Source organism: Pipistrellus kuhlii, unplaced genomic scaffold (genome assembly GCF_014108245.1).
Source record: "Pipistrellus kuhlii isolate mPipKuh1 unplaced genomic scaffold, mPipKuh1.p scaffold_m20_p_3, whole genome shotgun sequence".
Lineage (NCBI taxonomy): Eukaryota > Metazoa > Chordata > Mammalia > Chiroptera > Vespertilionidae > Pipistrellus > Pipistrellus kuhlii.
The window spans coordinates 113,585,402-113,606,252 of record NW_023425529.1 but is presented as its reverse complement, the minus strand read 5'-3'; the positions used below and the strand labels follow the sequence as shown (position 1 = coordinate 113,606,252).

At 41.8% G+C, this 20,851-nt stretch overlaps 1 protein-coding gene across 1 annotated transcript in view; it reads right to left on the bottom strand.

Annotated features, from left to right (window-relative positions):
* VWA8 (von Willebrand factor A domain containing 8) overlaps positions 1-20,851 on the bottom strand; it is a 341,016-nt gene that overhangs the window by 44,811 nt on the left and 275,354 nt on the right. The window contains exons 38-39 of the mRNA XM_036454732.2: positions 3,786-3,894; positions 452-608 (exon numbers count right to left, since the gene is read on the bottom strand). Of these exons, the coding sequence (XP_036310625.1) occupies positions 452-608; positions 3,786-3,894 (266 nt within the window). The remainder of the gene's footprint in view (positions 1-451; positions 609-3,785; positions 3,895-20,851) is intronic.

Genomic DNA, 20,851 nt, shown 5'->3' with positions numbered 1-20,851 from the left:
TACACACTCACAGGAGTGAGTCTGAGTGAGTGTGAGGGTGTGTGTGATTGTCCTGCTCCACATACTGGCACATCTCCAAGATTCCTGAGAGCAGAAGGGACCACTGCATAGAATCCTTTGAATACCCTGTGTGGCCTAGAACAGATGTGGATGGAGTCATTTGAACTTTTAATTTCTCTTAAGAAAAATATCTTTTGTTTTACTTCCTAATGTGCTCCGTTCCATCTTCTACACAGTCATAGGTAGTCAATACATTTAAGAGCCCGAGTAGAAAGAACGGGAAGTTATGCTCACGTGGCTGTGTCCATTAGGGAGGGGAAGGCTGTGGATTTGTTTGTGGCTCAAGTCGCCATATGAGGTGGAGATCCACACACATCTGGGTCGGTTCAGGGTCCAGTATGACATTTCACCAAAGCGGCCAGCGCTGCCCTGGAGGAACGGGACCACTCACCTCTGCCGAAACGCTTTCTGGCCCATCTCTCTCGCAGCTCTCTTCACCTCCTCGGGAACAGCGTCCTTCTCAGCCTCAGAGACCTGGTACACCGTGTGGCCTGCATCCAGCCGGTAAGGACCTCCCTTGCCTCCCAGACCTGCAGTGTCTCTTCCCCCTGGAAGGAAGCCCGGGAAGCTCAGGTTGTTTCTCTGATCCAGGACACCAAACAAGTCAGGTCATGATTCAAGGCAGTCCCTTGAAGCATATTAACTGCACTCATTTCATAATTCAATACTCAAATGACCTTCTTTTGGAAAGAAAGGGTGCCCCCACCCCTGTTTCGGATGCTTCTCTGTTTCTCCAGCCAGGCAGATCTCACCCGCATTTCAAGGCCCAGTTCAAATTCCAGGACATGCCATCTGTGACTGCCTCATAAGGACCAATGCTCCTGTGTACTCACTATCTGTTAACCCTTTTTCACCAACTATACGATGGATTGTCATAGTTTATATATCTTTGTAAATCTGCACATACAAGAGTGATTTGAATATAAAAAAATTCTTAGTATATATTAATTAAATGAACAACTTAACTTTCTTTCCCTCATGTTAGTTTTCCTTAAAATAAGAAAAAGACAACTAGGGTATAGATACCATTTCATATGTTTAGCAAGTGATAAAAATGATGCACAGAGAGGTTAAGTGGCTTAGCCAAGATTAGAAACTAATCATTTACCAACTTTGAGTTCTAGCCTAGAGTACTACACAACAGATAAACACTACCAGCTTTAGAACAGTTTACAATACAAACCCAGCTTACAAGCTTGTAAATGTGTATTAGGTAATGCTGCCCATACTGTTTACAACATAAATATAAATTAAATGCCTAAAAGACTAGGTAGATAATATAAGAAGTGGTGAGAACTTAGTATTACATAATATTGTACTGTACAGTTAAGACAGACTGCCTGAGTTTTTTTTTTTTTAAATATATTTTATTGATTTTGTACAGAGAAGAAGGGAGAGAGATAGAGAGTTAGAAACATCGATGAGAGAGAGAGTCATCGATCAGCTGCCTCTTGCATACCCCCTACTGGGGATATGCCCGCAACCAAGGTACATGCCCTTGACCGGAATTGAACCCGGGACCCTTCAGTCCCCAAGCCGACGCTCTATCCATTGAGCCAAACCAGTCTCGGCAGACTGCCTGAGTTTGAATCCTAGCTCCAATGCACTGGTGAGGTGTCCTTGAGGGACAGTCCTTCCTTCTCTGTGTCTCAGAGTCTTCATCTGTAAAATGGAGTTGCTAATATCCTTCACTTCATGGGACTGCCAGCAGGCTAAAATGCTTAGAACTGTATTTGGCACAAAGTAAGACTATATAATAAACAACTGGTCTCACTATTACCATTTAGGTAACTTCCAGTCACACAAATGAGGTCAATTCTAAGTTCATAAATGGAAAATTTGAAAGCCTTTAGGCTTTGGTGAAATTATGTCACATTTTTATTTTCTCCATTGGATCCTTGGTTGGTGTAATAAGTCAAAAGCAAGAATTCAACATGTACTGCTTTTCTTATCAAAGTCCAGGTAGGCCATTTCCTTCTGGGAAATACCATGAGAACAGCCCATTAATTATAGCAATTTTACCCTCTGGGTCGAGCACATCTTATTTCATCCTTCTTTAGATATTGGTGGTGGAAAATTCCTTTTTAGGTGTGTGTAATTCCTGGCTTTCAAGTATGGAGAGCTATAGGCGGAGGGGACCAGGTCCTGGACAATGACAATGAGCTACAGAGGAGGAAAAGCGTTTATGTGACCCGATTCCTTTTGCACAGGAGGTGCTCCTTAGGAATGGGTGGGTCATGAATCAGAGTTGAAAACTTCCTAGGCACTGAGATAACATCATTTTTTGAGAAAAGAACCCACAACTGTCTGGAGAAGGGGTGAGTGATGGCCAGCATGAGACACATGGTCCTTTGGGAAAGTCATACTGGTAGAGAGGGCACAAGGAGAGAGTTCTTCATAATCCCACTTCTAGGAACCTTTGATTTGTACTAATTAAATAAGAAAAGCTTTTGGGAGGTTCTAGACTTCACATCATTTTGAAGCTAACAGTGAATATCCTAAGTCAGTTCAGAGAGAAGTAAAGAATGAGCCAGGGAGGGGCTTAGATGACAAAAAAGGAATCAAATGCCTTGCTGGGTCAGAGGGAAGTTCAATATTTGAGAACTCCGAGGAAAAAGAGAGAAAAAGAATCTGGAGCAAAGGAGCCTTGAAAATTGAAAAAGAAAGACTGTGAGAAGCAAAAGCAGGCTCTCCAGACCAGACAAATATGTGAGGTAGTAGATTCAAGTTGAATAACAAGCGCCTCTGCTTCCAGCTGCTGGGAAATCTACATCTGGCTAGCTCGTTCCACAGTGCATTCCATATGGATTCAATATGGCAGGTTTGAACCTGAACTAATTTCCAGATCAGAGGGCAATTCTAAAAATATCCTTTCTTTAGAGCTGATGCTTGATGAATAAACAGAGCAGGCAGCAAGGCCTACTTGATAGCACATTGTCCCAGCACAGAAAGCATTTCCTCCTGAGGCTGTCAAGGCCAAGAGGCACAGACCATCCTAAGGAAAGGCCAAGTTCGCAGCCCTTGCCAGCACTGCTCAGGCCGAGATAAGATCAGACAGTGCGCACATAGTCTGGCTGGATTCCCGGGGCCCAGCAGATGTGTCTGCTCCAGCTGTCTGGGGAGAAAGAGGAAGACAGCAGCCATGGGAACAATGCTCTCCTCAGGCAGCCAAGAGGAAGGAATGGACCCCGGCCATCGGTTCAAACTGCAACCAACTCTCTTATCTCAAAACCCTGCATCCTCGTACTCACTTCTGAGACGTGGAAGAGAAGCACCATTTCTTTTCCAAGTCAGTTAGTCAAGACAGGATTTACTATAGATTTCTGGCATGATCCCAAGGGCAGGGAATTTAAAAGAAGAGATTAATACTTTTAATGAGTACATTCTTCATGCCAGGCCCTGAGCTCAGTGCTTTACAATCATAATCTCATTTAATTCTCACCACAACCTTGTGAGGCAGTTAATATTTCCCCCCTTTCACTGACGAAGCAGCTCCGAGTCCAAATGGTCTCAGGTCATAGGGTGGCAGAGTCTGGGACTCCAAATGGCAGGGTTTTTCCATGTTTTGATGCCGTGTCGGGACACAGGGCAAGGACACAATCCCATTGACGAATGGGAGGCAGGAGAGGCGCTGGTCCCCAAGCCTCCATAGGGGTGCTGCACTGTCTACGTGGGCTTGCGCAGTCTCAGGAAACCGGACCCAAGGGAATGCCAGTGCTACCAACCTGTTCCGCCAGCCCAAGTATTGCCGCCCACGTGGGGCATGTTGTCAGGGTCCTCCTTCCCGTGTTTGGGAGAACTCACGTCTTCACCACTGTCTCTGTTGATGGTTATCTAAAAATGAAGAATTGAGATCTTATTTCTATACCAGACTAACACCAAAACTGCAGGCAGATAGAAGAATTTGTTTCCCCCCAAGACCTTAAGGTATCACATAACCTAAGACAGTGGTTGGCACTGCGGCTCACGAGCCACATGTGGTTCTTTGGCTCCTTGAGTGTGGCTCTTCCATAAAATACCACGGCCTGGGCGAGTCTATTTTGAAGAAGTGGCATTAGAAGTTTAAGTTTAAAAAATTTGACTCTCGCCGAAACCGGTTTGGCTCAATGGATAGAGCGTCGGCTTGGGGACTAAAGGGTCCCGGGTTTGATTCCGGTCAAGGGCATGTACCTTGGTTGAGGGCGCATCCCCAGTAGAGGGTGTGCAAGAGGCGGCTGATCGATGACTCTCTCTCATCGATGTTTCTAACTCTCTATCTCTCTCCCTTCCTCTCTGTACAAAATCAATAAAATATATTTTAAAAAAATACATATATAAAAAAAAATTTGACTCTCAAAAGAAATTTCAATCGTTGTACTGTTGATATTTGGCTCTGCTGACTAATGAATTTGCCAACCACTGACCTAAGGCCATAGGGCACAAAAGATATTGTTAGGATCTGGCAAAAATCTCATCAGATTTAACTTCCATTATGTTGGGAAGGAGACGAGTTGAATTTTTTTTTTTTTTTAAGAAAAGCATTTACATAAGGAACAAGATCTACCAGAAGCAGGGAAAATGGGTCTCATCAGACTGCCTCTCTCCCAGAGGTTTAGAAGGACCACTGCCTACCTTTTTCTGCTGAGTCACAACAGATATACATTAACCTATTTAATTTTCAAAGAAATCTCATTCTCAGGAAAATGTCGTTTTCTATAAAATAAATAGAAAATACCCAAGAAATGTCATCTATTGTGCTTCAGTGACATATGCTGTATACACAGACACTAACAATAGCTTATTTATTTTCTGGACCCACTCTAATTTTATTATGGCATTTTGTACTTTTCCTAATTCATCTCAATTTTAAAATTGGATTTACTATTCCTAACATTCAAACAGAGTATGTAGCACTAAGCCTTCCGCTGTGAGAGCCTGTGGCTCCTTAGTCCCTACTTTCATTCAGCACAGATTTACCGAAAGGACTGATAACTACACAGGAATTCCAATCCCGGTGGGCAGTTTAGTAGATATTACTCCACAATAAAATGAAGTTGAAGCAGTTACATTTCATGTACCTGTTCCCAAATGCAATGATTTTCAGGGCAGACCTGATCAGATGTTCATTTATTTGTTCAAATAAGACTCACAGAAAAATGTACTGGCAGGACATCATGCAAAGGACCATGGTGTCTATAAAAGCCAGGGAGGATTGGTCTGCCCTCAAACTGCTTACAGTGCGGCAGGAGAGGTTGCAAATGGACCTGAAGTATGATGCCAGAGCAGTCTTTACAGGCTGACCCAGTCATTGTTAGGACATGGACTTTCATTCTGGATATTAAGATTAATGAAGGCATGTAGGTAATTTAAGGTCTTCGCAAATAAAATGGCTATAAAGGATGAATTCAATGTAACTTCCATTGTCTTATATCCAGATGAGTTCATTTCAAATGTTATGACATTGTAAAGAGATTTCAATTAACTGGACCTTTCTGCCAAAAGCTTTGGCAGCATTAACAGAATTTTTGCAGTAACCTCAGCATACTTTAAGAAAATTTACCAGTAAGGACATGACAATTGATATGAATTCCACACACATAATCATGCTCTAAAAATGGGTGAACATAATTAAAAAAAAAATTGAACTATGCAGGGTAGTTAGTAACATTTAGAGAACAAATAAACATTTAAAATACTTTCCCCAAAACTTGCCACCACTTTCCAGCTTGTCCAGAGGTAATGTAAGAGATCAGTAGTAAATTAAAACATGTACACTGACTATAAGAATTCTAAACCAGCACTAACCAATCACATTTTATATATAGTATAATAGTATTTTATTGAGTATCTGAGTAGCTCCACAAGCACCACATCCAAAGAAAGATCTCAGCAGGCACAAGGCCCTGTTGAAGCAAGTTCCTCTTTGTGGGGTCAGCTGCCTCACAGCAGCTCACACACTGAGGTGGGGGGTGATCCTAATAGCCAGCTAGAGAGGCAACCCCACCCCAAATGAATTAACAGCAATTAAGACTCAAGTACAACACGAGGGCTCACATAACCCACATGCTGGACATTCCTGAAGCACTTAGTTCTGGTGATCAGGGAGATTGTGCTACTGAGCCCCATAAGACTTTTATCACATACGGCCACCATACCAAGACGGCAGGACTGAAGATTTACCTAATACACAGAAACAAATACAGAGACGCAGCCAACATGGGGAGACAAAGAAACATGCTCCAAGTGAAAGAACACAAGAAAACCCCAGAAAAAGAACTAAGTAAAATGGAGGGAAGCAATCTATCTGATATAGAGTTTAAAACAATGGTTATAAAGATGTTCAAGGAACTAGTGAAAATTTTTTAAAAATATTTTATTGATTTTTTTTACAGAAAGGAAGGGAGAGGGATAGAGTCAGAAACATCGATGAGAGAGAGACATTGATCAGCTGCCTCTTGCACACCTCTTACTGGGGATGTACCCACAACCAAGGTACATACCCTTGACTGGAATTGAACCTGGAACCTCTCAGTCCATCGGCCGACACTCTATCCACTGAGCTAAACCAGTTTTGGCGGAACTAGTGAAAATTTAAACAAAGAGACAGCAAGCATAAAATAGGACATAAGAGCCATAAAAAAAACACACAGAAATTAAGAATATTCAAAAAGGAATAAACATCAGGTTAGATGAAGCACAGGATCAAATCAGAAATTTGGAAGACAAGATAGTAAAAAACAACAACACACAATCACAGCAGGAAAAAAAGAAAAATTTTCAAAATAAAGCATAGTCTAAAGGACCTCTGGGATATCAAGTATTACAATATCTGCATCATAGGGGTACCAGAAAGAAAAGCGAAAGAGCAAGTGATCAAGAACCTATTTGAAGAAATAATGGCTGTAACTTTCTTAACCTGGGAAAGAAGAAGACATACATGTCCAGTTCAGGTGATCAGGCTATTGAGCCCTACAGGCCAATTCTAAGAGATAAAGTTCAAAAACAGTCTGAGCAGTGATAGAATTATTGGAATAACTGTTCTGAATACCATGCCTCATTTTGGTGTATGTGTGTTCAGGTACATCGTTTAAAAATCAAGTGAAAAAATGTCACAAGAGATATAGAAAGCAAATTTCTGTGTCTTGTATCTTTATTTTCATAAAAAAAAAAGTTATCTCCTTTAGAGATTTTACACAATACAGTAATTCTGCTGTAAGAAAATAGTCTTTTAAGAACCATTACTAAAAATGTTGGCACAAGGCAAAAGAAAAAGCCTCTCAAATTGCCCCACCTCACTTTCCTCAAAAATCATGCTCTTGCAGTTGCAAAGACACCTACAATGGGCAGGAAATTGGCTATGAAATTCCTGGGCAGAAAGGAACTGGTGTGTTCTTCGTCACCTATGTCTCTTGCCAGGCCATCTGCTGCGAAATGGCATTGCCAGCAAGGCAGTCCCACACCAACCCCAAATGGGAGTCTAGAGATGTTTCAAAATTGACAAATTCTTAACAAAAACAATCATCAGCCCAAACTGATTTATTCCAGAGAAACACATACCATAAAATCCAGGGATTCTCACAGGAATCTATTTCTCTAGGAGGGTAGGAGGGGCACATCTGCTGAAGGGTTTTCAAAGCCATTTTAGGGCATCTCTTAAATGAAATGACAATGATTCATGAAAGATACGAGGCGGGAAGTCTTAGACAGTCTGACCAGGACTGTCCCCAGAAACTGAAGCAGACACTAGGGCAGGCCTGGCGTGTGAGGAAGCATGTTTCCTGGGGACAGACGTGTGCTATAGAACCCGGGTCAGAAAGCTGATAAATTTCCAAGTGCTCTTAAGTGTGTGTGGAGGACTTGGGATGCATTTCCTCTGAGGGTTGGTTTCACCTAGAAAGAGCTCAAATAAAGTCATTCCAATTACCGAAATAGACACTTCTGTATTTATTCACTTAAATGGACCAAAATTTTCCACAGACCACAAAATATTGTGAGCCTTACATCTTCTGATGCGGCTGATGCACGTGCTGAGACCTTGGATGTGTTTCTCATACCTGACACAATTAGGTAACTATGCTGCAATCCTAAGAATTGTTATACCCTTTCATATGAATTATTATAAAATGGGAAAAACATGGACCTTGTGAATTTTAACTCATAAAAAATGTTCCAGAGTACAGCAACCCGAAGCTAGAGCAGGGAAGGGACATGACTCACTAAAGCCCTGTAATTCTGGGCAAGGCATATATATTTTAGGTTCCTCCTCAAGCTCATAATTTTTAAGAACCATCAGTAAAATGATGTAAATTGCCAGAATACAATCCTGAATAAAGTTAGGCCTGGAGCTATGACGGGACAGCACAGCTGATTCCCATTTTCCAGCGGAGACTAGGTGGGGCTCAGCAGACATTCTTAGTTACCTACCCAACACCCACCCTCTTTCTGCTTTCTAGCGGAAGTCAGCTGAATCACGATTGGCTGGAATTAAGCACAGCAATCTTATTCCCCTTCGCCAGTGATTGGCCCAGGGTAAGGCATGTGATCTCAGATGTAAGAGAAAGTCTGTCAGGAGGTTCCTGGGAAAGCTGTAGCCTCCATCTGGCGACCATGTGGCACGAAAGACGGTGGCAGAAGAGCCTGCCTGCCTGATGGCATTGTTGAGTGGCTGAAGCAGCCGGAGTCACTGACTCTGATCTTCCACATAAGCAAATAACAAATGTCCTTATACTTTAAGCTAGTTAGTTGGGTGTTCTGCTGCTTGGAGTCAATTGCATGAAAACTAACTGACTCATGTATTAAAGGATGAATGAGAAGCAGTAGGGAAGGACTTATTATCTTGACCTTTTGCAGGGTGTCCGAATTCTAACAAGATGTGCTTTGAATTTTATGATAACAAAAGTTGTCACTGTAATATCAGACAGAAATCCTACTGATTACAGTTGCCCAAATTTTTCTTGATTGATTAGCAGACAAATGAATACACTCATTCAGCCGAAACCGGTTTGGCTCAGCGGTAGAGCATCGGTCTGTGGACTGAAGGGTCCCAGGTTTGATTCTGGTCAGGGGCACGTACATTGGTTGCGGGCACATCCCCAGTAGGGGGTGTGCAAGAGGCAGCTCGTCGATATTTCTCTCTCATCAACGTTTCTAGCTCTCTATCTCTCTCCCTTCCTTTCTGTAAAAAATCAATAAAAGATATTTTTTTAAAAAGAGAAAATTAGCACCCTGTTACTTTTAAAATGCTTTTAAACAAGATTTGCTTATAATTAAATTAAGAGTTTTTTTGTTGTTGTTTTTTCATTCACTGTTATTTTTGACAAATTTTAGCCAATAGGCCATGTGTTGGGAAAAACACTGTAGTAATTTTTCTGGCATAAATAAATATTACATATCTGCAGCTGCAGACTACACATTTACTTCCAGGAGTCACCGCTTGTAAATAACATTCGGTGAATGATTAGCACGTGATTACACTGCATGGCACATGGTAACTGGTTCTGTTGTTCTGCTGCAGCTTTAGTGTGTGCTCGCCAATGTTACCACGTGCACTAAGCCACCCAGCCATGTGCATCTGGTGAATGCACACACTAACTAGACCTAGTCAGTATAAATTTAAAATTGCAGTAATATATACATAAAAATTTTCTGTGAAATAAAACTTTTCATACATACTTAATTTTAATTATACAAGTGTGTCTATATAGGTAAAAATAGGTAAACTAATTGTCAATTTTTTAACATGTGCATTTGCAAAACCTACTTTATTATGTAACAGGCTTTTTGCTCTAACAGATAAGCCCTTACTTGAATTCATCCGTGATATCGAGGTTTTACTGCACAGATAAATGCTTATTAGGGTTATTCTGACATCACAGATAAATGCTTATTAGCGGAACGGACTGTCCTGGACTGTTCCACAGGAGCTCGTGCTCTGGTCGGGGGGTGTGTCCCCTGCAGAAAAGGGCTCCTCGGGCCACCAGCAGCCCTCTGTCCTGACTTTGGGCTGGACCCCCTTGTCTACCTCCCCAAACTCAACCCAACTCCATCTTACCCTCTTCCTTTCTGCTTGAACACTCCTAGACATGCACATGCATAATTTTTACCAAGTGATGTGCTTTGTAAAATATTTAAAACCATAACCCAAAGCATCCTCCTTCCTCTATCTGATTGATGCTCTGGAACACATCCCTATATGCATTCCAAGCTATTTCTCTATCTGCGCTTACTAGTATAGTTTCCCACAAAGAGCTTTCTCACTGAAACAACCCTTTCATCAAATGCAGTACTATGCAAACAATAACACCCAGTCAGATTAAAATGAACGAAACTTCTTAGATTTCACAGACCTGGGCTAAGAGGAAGGTAAAATATCAATTTATGAATATTTTACTTTATTATTAACTGACAGTAGTACTTGACACAGTAGTTATACATACATCCTTGCACCTAATAGGTGCTTAATACATATATATCAAAGGCATGTGTGGGAAGCTGCAGGGGACAGAACACTAAGAGTTTGATCTTCTGCATACAATCATCTCCACAATAAGCTGTCAGCTGGGTGTCTGCTGGGATTCTCCCAGCTCTGCCTTCCAGCCCATAATTTGCAAAAGCACAGCGGAGGCGAGACACTGGTCAGCACAGAACCACCGAACAGATGGAGGAAACACGTAGCCCCTTGGGCTTTGGGTTGCTCTTCAATCTGATCCTGCACCTCCCCTCGGCTTGGCTCTAATCCTACCAAGGCCTCAGCTCCGTCTCTGGCCAGACCCCTTGCTGGGAGACCCCCTGTCACAGCCTCTGAGTCTGTGGTCCTGGCTTCTGTCCCTGTTCTTTAGCCCAGACAGAGCTGTTTGAATGGCTGTCCAAAATAAAATTATAAGGTTGCAGAATCCATCCAAAGCAATTTCTTACTTTACTTAAGAGTACTTTATTTATTCAAATAAGAACAAAAATGAAGAAGACTTCAAAAATCTGAGAATATGGAACATAGATAGAATTCAGAGGCTGTTTGTTTCATGGGTTAAGATGCTATATTTACAAAGAATCTTTAAGGGAAACCAAATGTTATCTTTGTGTGTAGGTGAGTGTCAAAAAGCCATGATAAGCACAGCCAGCATGGAGCAGTGGTTGAGTGTTGACCTATGAACCAAGAGGTCATGGTTCAGTTCCTAGTCAGGGCACATGTCCAGGTTGCAGGCTCAATCCCTGGTTGGGGGTGTGCAGGAGGCTGCCAGATCAGTGATTCTCAGCATTGACATTTCTCTCTCTTTCCCTCTCCCTCTCTGAAATCAATAAAAAATATATATATTTAAGAGTTATGCTAAAACCCAACAATAACTGGTATGGCAAAAGTTTGCTGGCACTTCACCCCAGCTCATTCAATATTTCAAACATTCTCACAAAACAACTGATCATTAAATTCAGAGTCAGCAGGGGTGGGGCAAACTGTCAGGTTTTAATACATCTTCCCCTTTCTATTTTAAAGTGCCTTCAAAGGTAACGTGCAATAGCAGAATGAATGCAAGCCCGGCCAACAGCTCTCCGTAGCCAAGGAGGAGGCCAGCAGTACGGGCCATCTCAGCTGCACCAAACAGTGTGCAAAGGCTTTGATTTTGTAATTTCCAAGGTGGCCCTGGCAAGAAACATCTACTGCCATGTGCTTGCATCATTATTGAAGCTAAATGATTTCAGCCTTAAACTGAAGGCTGTGTTCTTTCCGAAATACAAAACCTACTTGGCAAATTTTAAAGCTCTTTTGCTTTCCATGTTAACAGGATTCTCTGAGGTACTAAGTGTAGTTAGGAAATGAAGAGGGGTAAAAAAGCTATCCTACCACTAGAGCAAAAGGGGGTTTTAATGTGACCCAACTTCTAGAAATCCTTGGAAGCACTGACCACAACTCCATGCAAATGCACTCTTCTGCAAACAGGAACACTAACTGAACCAGTGCTGGGCAGGTTGTTATCAGACACTCCCTGTGGAGAGGTGTTTCCAGCATCAACCTCTGGCAACTGGCTTCCCATTTCCTTTGTTTCTGCTAAAGTCACACTGTGCTTCCCTGGACAGTATGGCTCAGTTGGTTGGGGCGTCATCCTATACACCAAAGGGTCACAGGATTGATTCCCAGTCAGTATACATAGCCAGGTTGCAGGTTTGATCCCTGGTCAGTGCGTAAGGGAGGCAACCGATTGATGTTTCTCTCTCATGATATTTCTCTCTCTCACTCTCCTTTCTGCTCTCTATAAAACCAATAAAAACATATCTTCAGTGAGGCTTAAAAAATAAATGAATACAGTTACATTATACCACTAGTCCAGCTATCCTTCATCCAATTGTTGCTTCAGCATCTCAGGTTGTAATACCTGTTTAAAACCATTGCCTATTGATGTTCATTTATGCTGTTTTCCTCAAAAAACATGGCGTTCTTATAAAACTTTTTTTTTTTTTTTTTAACACCCAGCAATGAAGTCTTCCTTTGCTTCTAACAGGCCAGCACTCTCACACTCTCCTTGACAGTCACTATGGGTCAAAGCCACTAATCAGAATGCAACAGTGGTGTGAGGAGGAGTGTAGAGAAATAAGCTATGTGCATTGCACAGCCACAGAACTCAGAGAGCCTGGCACGTTGTTCATCAGCTGAGAGCATTCATGGTCTTGTGCTCACAGGGGCTGAGTGTAAGACACCACATGGAACATGGGCACAGTGCAAAGATGAAGTAAATGCAATGTGTACACTTTATTATAGTACATTGATGTAAGTGTGTCATGTATATGTGTGCATCACACCACCCTTTCTTTTTTAAAGAAAAGATTTCAGTGGTGAATAGCACTGCAGCGCGTCAGTGCTATGGGGGGTGTGGGAGTAGGTGTCAGCCATGTAAGCTGGAATCCAATTTAGGCTGTGGACCTCGGAAGGCAGGACCGGGTCCTTTCTTCCTGTCATCTTCAGCTCTGGCACAGCCTCCGTCTACCACAGCAGCTCGGTGAGTGTCTGGTGAGTGAGTGAGTGAGCGCCTGCCTGGCACTGCGCAGTGGCCATTTCAAAGCTGCAGAAAGGCCCAGTGGTGGTGTGACACCATGGACATACAGAAGCCGGGGAACTGCTCTCCTGGGACTTCAGGAGGCAAGTGGAAAGCAGAGACTATGGGGCAGGAGAAAAAATACTATTAGCTCTTGCACTGGAAATGTTCTCTTATTTATAGGCTGTGAAGGCTCAAACTATAGGCTCAAACTTAAAACACTAAATACCAAAGGATAGAGCTTTCTAACAAAAATTACCACGGAAATCTTTTCTTTAAAAAAGAATGGGTGTTGTGTATGCACACATATACATATACACACATACATAAATGTACTATAATAAAGTGTACACGTTGCATTTACTTCATCTATGCTCTGTGCCCATGTTCCATGTGGTGTCTTACACTCAGCCCCTGTGAGCCGGTGCAGCGGCCTGGAAGGTTTCCTCGCACAGTGAGCCTTCGAGCACAAGACCATGAATGCTCTCATTCATGATATGATACAAATTTAGGTTACGTGTCACTGACATTGAGCTACAAAGTAATTAGAAATAATTTCTAGAATGACTGTAATTAATTAGGGGTTCAAATAATCAAACATAAACCAGTTTGTCCTTTTCTTCTTGGTGTTAGTTCCCCAGTTTCTGTAAACAGTGTGAATCCGCCTGTTGCCCATTTACAGCCTGAAGTTCATACTCCTTAAAGGACAAAGTCCTGGAAGCCATTCCAACAAGTTTCCTCAGTGTTTGCTTCCCTAGCTCCCCCTATCCCTGCCCCACCCTCTCATGTCCCTGAGGATGCTCCAGCTGGGAGGCCGAGGGCAGGAGGCAGCACAGAAGTTGGGACACGTAGTTGTGAATGTCTGGCTATGAGCAAAGGCCATGACATGGTCACCAGGCAATGAAGGGGATCACATGGGGGGTCGGGGAGAGAACGTAACACAATGTGCAGAGCCACTAAATAACTCTGGGGCCCTGGGTGGGACTAGAGTGAGAGGCACGGTGCTTGTTCTATCTTCCATTGTGTTATTTTAATTCTTTATGTCACTTAGGAATATCTCACTGATATCTCACTGATATATCTCACTGACATCTCATCCCACTGACGTCACTGGACCCTACTTCCTAACGCCGTGTAGTATTCTAGTTGTGCAGTAATGTGAGTTAGCTAACAGAATCCTGGTTTTAAGAAATATACTTCATACTCCGCTTTTGACATATATTAACATCTCTTAATGTCATTTTCAGGATGAATTAAGTTTAATGTAGAGAGATAATGAGGTTGGACATCTGTATTAAACAGACAAACAATACAGTACCAGAGAGGATGAGGGTACATACAGTATAGGGAGAGTCATGGCTGAAAGCTGAAACCTGAGTTTCAGCCCAGGGTAGCCACTGACCCGCTGTGTGACACTGAGAAAGCTGTTCAACCTTTCTGGGCCTCAGATTTTTCATGTTCAAAATGAAAACCAGACTAAATTCTTTTATTTTTTAATCCTCAATCAAGGATATTTTTCCATTCATGTGTAGAGAGAGTGGAAGAGAAAGAGAAAGAGAGAAAAACCGATGTGAGCGAAACACATTGGTTGCCTCCTGCATGTGCCTTAAGCATGCAACCAAGGTACATGCCCTTGACTGGAATCAAACCTGGACCCTTCAGTCCGCAGGCTGACACTCTATCCACTGAGCCAAACTGGCTATGGGTCCTTATCTCCACTGATTTCTGTTCTAGTTAATAAGAAATATGAGCTGTCACCAGGGATCAGTTTGAGTAAAATGAAAGTTAAGTGAACAGAATATTTGGATATAATCATGCAAATGTTTGGCTTTTCTTCAAATTCACTAAGATTTTAAAATTAAAAAAGTAATTTTTTTTTTTTTTTTGAGAAGCTGCTTGATGTCATTGAAAACCATTTTGCCGGAGATAGAAGACTGGCTTTTGATCCTGGTTCTGGCATTAGCGGTGAAATGGTTTTGGCCAAAGTTACTTATCTTCTCTTATCCTTTTTTCCACCCAGAAAATGAGGGGGATGACTGGCAGAAATGTAATTTAAGTACACTCCATGGTTTTTCTGGTTGATAACATTTTACATAGTTACATATGAAACCTGAACTCTGGCCCCACCAAAATTCCAGAGTCAAGTTACTAAGGAAAAGCATGTGCCATGTGGAGGGATAGGGTGATATCAAGTGCATATCAAACAGGAGGGATAGGGAAGTGAAAGAGAGCTAAGACTTGAGCTTCTACGGTTAAAATCAAAGAGAATGCTTAAAAATAGAAAAATCAAGAAGAAACATATATATGCTATTCAGAGATATTGGGGGGGGGGGATCAGCAAAAAGAGTTCAAAGTGTATGCCTATCAGCTGTTTTCATAGCCAGCCTTATAAATTTAATTTAAAAACTATGCACATGTATGACTTAGATGAACCCTCAAGGGCCTTCCTTTGGTTCTTTCCTGTCAGACAGTCTAGCTGCCTGTCGCAGTGTTTGGTGAACTCCAGCTATGAGCCAGGCCCTCTGCTAGACTGAAGGGTACAAACCGGCACGAGGCCCAGTTCTGTACTTTGTGAAGGAGTTTCAGCCCGGTGTGGCAGGTGGCTCTGCTCTCATTAATCAGTGCGGGGCAGTGCCATGCCAGGGGTCAGCACGGTGTGCTAGTGGAACAATCTGGAAGGGCCCCTAAGGCTCAGGGTCAGGATAAGTGCCAGGAGGAGCCTCCTGGAAGAGGTAAGGCCCCAGAGGAGTCTGGAAGGAAGAGCAGAGTTGGGCAGAAGAGGAGGCTGGTGAGTTCAGGCAGAAAGAACAGCGATGAGGGCACTGAACTGGAGAGCCCGTGCCTGCGGTGCTGCTACCACCCTTCCTGCAGCCCCCGGGACAACCTACTTGCGTAGTACGGACCCAGGGAGGCCTATGATGGTGCAATGCCTCCTCCCCATCCCCACCCGTTCCGGCAAGTCCAGGGAGAACAAACTAGTCAGAGCACACAGAGATTTATGTGAAAACCCCAATAACCAAAGATGTTAGGGCTCCTACTCATAAGCTTATTCAGGGAGAAAAGCATTTATTATTGTGATATCAACTCACTGGTAATCAGTACGTACATTTAAACAAACAAGCGACCAAAAAACACCAGGCAACTTAACTCAGTCTAAGTGTGGATAACACTTAGAACTCTTACTATGCGAAACTTCTCTTCCCTGCCTCCTCCTCCCCACAATCATGCCACGCTGTAACAGTCCACGCTGTAACAGCGCACGCTGTATTTGCTGTCATTGTTGCGTGCTTGCCTCTTTCTTTTTAAAGACAATTTCAGTTTAAAATATGAGTGAATTAATTTAAATATAATGGGCATGCAGAGAGGCAGTGTGGTGCGTGCCCACAGACCTAGGCCACCTGAGTTCTAGTTCTAGTTCTGCTACTTACAAGTGATACTATGCTGGGCAAGACTAAACTCTTAGAACCTCAGTTTCCTCATCTCTCAAATAGTAATAAATGCATATTCCCTCAGGAGTTAGTGTGAGGCCTAAATAAGACACAAAGCAGCTCTGTGATTCTTGGAAAAGTACTTCATTTCTTCGGATTTCAGCTTCTGCATCTCCAGAATGAAGGGGACTGCACTCAGACAAGCCCCCATATGTCATTTCCAGCTTGAAACCCACTTATGTTTATATAAAGATGCTTTTAAAAAATGTAAAGAACCTTTCAAATATATGATGCAACAGAGACAAGTTATTATTAAATTAAACAGAAGAAAAGGGAGAACTTGTTATGTTTTTTAAAAATTCCCATTATTTATTTCTTTTGTTGTTGTACTTTATAGTAAGTACCAACCACCTGAAATGATGGAAGTGGATGATGTTTTCTGAAAAGCACATTTACAGTGAAGAGAGCAGTGGTCCAAGAGAAACAACCAAGCAAAAGAGACTGAGAAGGAGCAGTTGAGAGAGGCGGAGAGACATCAGGAGGAGATTGTAGGGATCATGGAAGCGAGGGGAAGACTGGGCTTCAGCAAAGAGAGGGCGTGCTGGATTCAATTTAAAGGTAACATGGAATTTAACAATGCAAAAGTTACATTAGCAAGAGCAATTCTGTAGATGGGGAGGAGAGAGTCACATTAGAACGAGAGGTGAGTGACCAGAGGTCTGGAAGAATTGTTGTGGGTAGATTATTCTTTTAAGAGATTTTGTTGTGAAAGGGACTACAATTACATGAAGTAGAGTTAAAGTAATAGCAATGGGAAAGAATCTGAAGAGAGGATGAAGAATCATGAGGAAGAGGAGACACAGGATGGAAGAAAGCACCTGGTAAGGTGGGAGAGAGACAGGCCTGGGGAGGAGAGGAGGGAGCTGGTGCAGCACAGATTGGCTTGTGCATCTGTGCTGGGGAAGCTGGAGGAGCTACGTTCTGGGGCTTATGTTTTTTTCAGGAAGCATGGGCCTGGAATATTGTCTGAGCATATGGGGGAGGAATAGCTCAAGGTTTGAAGAAAGCAAGTATATAAAAATCATTACAGAGAGTAGGCTTAAAAGACTTTCTCATCTCAGCAGAATTTTTAAATTTCCAAATGCATGCATTCCTTTCAATGGAAGTTTTGTGGAGATAACCATGTTGGAGATTCAGTATTAGATAGATAGGCTGGCTATAAAAAAGAGATGAGGAAGTTAAAGTAACGAAATCTAAAGCGATCATGTGGACAAATTGGAAGTATCTGGACCTGCAGAGAGCTGTCCTGTAGATGATCCCTTCTAGAAGTTGTTCCTGAATTTCCCAAATAAAAGATGCTTTCATTCCTGGGGTTCTCACAGCACCCTCTCCTTCTCCATCCGGTCCTTTACGACAGTCTGATAGACCCAGGGGTGCCTTACCCACCTGCTAACCTCTAGGCACCTTCACGGCAAAGCCCATACATACCCCTTTGGTGATCACAGTATGTCTCTTAATAAATGTCTGCAACTGTTGAAATAGTTATATAAATTAAAGAGGACATGTTACCTTATGTATACAGATTGACCTCATATGCATTGACGTAGACTCTCATGTCATAAAGTGACATCTAGGTAAGAACAAAACATTTCCATAAACAGCAACATATCAACAAATGGGTGGGCCATGCCTGGAAGCACTTTATATGGGCCACATAACTCTACAATTTCAAGAGAGACCCATGTTGCCTAACAAAGAAAATTCAAGGAAATGAAACAACTCCCTCCCCCTGGTCCTATTCTTTTTAGATACAAAAGACAGATAATTATCTAAAGTGTTTCTCAATGTGAACAAAGTCGAAAAGTGACCTTTGAGTTTGTGACAGTCTATTTACGTCAGTGTTTCTAGCAGAAGCAAGGCAATGTCCAGGCTGAGGGAATGCTCACAGGAGCCAACTTTCTTCTCCGTGTTACACAGACCATAAATAAAGAGAAATAGTTTAACAGGCAGCCAGACCCGAATAGTCAGTCACCCCTAGGGAGTGATAAACTTCTCCTGCTGCTAGACTTACATAAACCAAGATGCAATGAATTTTTTTTTAGGATACATACTCCCTTTGCTCAATAAAACTGAGTGCTTTAAACCTGAAAGATGGCTAGACTAAGAGGGAAAATAAATCAATCTGGCAAGAAAAAGTAATCATTCTAAGTGCTGCTAGATTAACTGAAACATATAGGAGATCAAATTTGGTGATTGAAAAATCATATGCTGGCTAGTTAAAAATTAACTTTATTTTTTTGGGGGGTGCGGGGGGGTCCTATTTTAAAACACACCAGATGAGCTTTATCTAGTGATCTGGCTACTTACTGCTAAAAGTGGAGTTAATGTCCAAACTCTGGCTTTTAAAATAGAAGACAAAATTCATTTTGAAGTTTGAGACTCCCTACAGAATTATTATTTGATGGCAAATATTACAGATAAGAAGAAAATCTGTTGACCACTCTGATGATGATGAAACCTTGGAAAGTGATATTTCTAACTTATTGAAGGAAAGTATCCAAACAATTAATTGCTTTATTCTATTTAAAGAGAAAAAGCAGCCCTAGCCGGTTTGGCTCAGTGGATAGAGTGTTGGCCTGCGGACTGAAGCGTCCCAGGTTTGATTCTGGTCAAGGGCACATGCCCAGGTTGTGGGCTTGATCCCCAGTAGGGGGTGTGCAGGAGGCAGTGGATCAATGGTTTTCTCTTGTCATTGATGTTTCTATCTCTCCTTCCTTCTTCTCTGAAATCAATAAAAATAAATAAAAATATATTAAAAAGCAAAAGCAAAAGAACAAAGAGGACATGATGAAAATAGGTTGGAGGAAAGGGGAATCCTTCTGAGCAGCCTCCTATTCAGTCTTCATCACTTTTTTACCAACAATTTGCCTACACAGCACAGCACACCTTCTATTCTAAAGAGCCCTCCTATTGTTCCTCCAAGATACATGCATATTTTAAAAAATCTTTAAGTACCTCCTGAATAAAACCAAAAGAGGAGGAATACCAGGGGAATTAGATTCTTTGTGGACAAAATATTTATACAAGGGTTAGGGACATGTTCTCAGGGAAAAAGTGTACTAGAGTGAATACCAGAAGTAAGAAGAGTCCTCTTAGGGAAAAAGTTAATCTTAAATATCAATAAAAACCAAACAAGGATAATTAGTTTTCAAAACATTTAGAGATCACTGGTTTTAAAGAAAATTACAATGCTAGTCAAAGTTGATAGATTATTTCACTTTGCAGTCTCTGGAACTGAATGTCTCAGGGACCTGCTCAGCATCACACACAGCAAGACGAGTTCAGGCGGAGTACCGAGTCTCCTGATGTGCACTGACTGGCTCAGCTTCTTTGAAGAGTTACTATAATATCTATTTACTGGGGAGGGGCCAGTGCTGCTGTGGTGCTATTAGTATTGCGATGGCTGCCATCCTCTTTTTTATTAAAAGAAAGCAATTTCCACCAAACTTGGGAGAGTCTGACCAAGGAAATGATGTCTCCCCAGGCAACCACATGATTCTGGGTGGCAAGCTAGCCATGGTGATTTGTATTTGTGCTGTGCTGTGTTCTAGAATGCATTATAGATTTATAACGAAGACATTAAAAAGCACTAAGTGCTTTTTCTTGGTGTGCACATATTTGACATAATCATATATTCTAGATTTATATTCCCAAATCACCAGAGGGATCCTACCAAAATAAAGAAAAATAGAATTATAATAACCAGTGATGAATAGCAAGAACCTACAGCCAAAAATACTCTACCTAGCAAAGCTATCACTCAGAATCAAAGGCCAGATAAAGAGCTTCACAAATAAAAAAAAAAGCTAAAGGAGTTCATCACCCCAAACCAGAATTATTGAAGGGGGTTCTTTAGGAAGAGGAAGAAAATAAAGATAAAAATTATGAACAATAAATACGTAACTATCAACAAGTGAAACTAAAAGCCAAGGGAATTAAAAAATCTGATGAACAATATTAACTGGTGAATATAATAGAATCAGAGGTATGGAAGGGGAGTGGACTGACAATTCTCAGGGAAAGGGGGAGTGTGGGGAGCGGGAAGAGACTGAATAAAAACTGTACACCTATGGATGAGGACAATGGTAGGTGAGGAAAGGGCAGAGGGTGGTGTGGGAACCGGGTGGAGAGCAGCAATTGAAGGGGAGCGGGGGAGAGGAACATTTGTAATAATCTGAACAATAAAGATTTATTAAAAAAAAAGAATTATAATAACCAGTTGATCATGTGTCCTGTTGTGCCGGGACAGTCACAGTTAATGTCTATTGTCCCAGAGTAATTATTATTTTTCGAAGTATATAT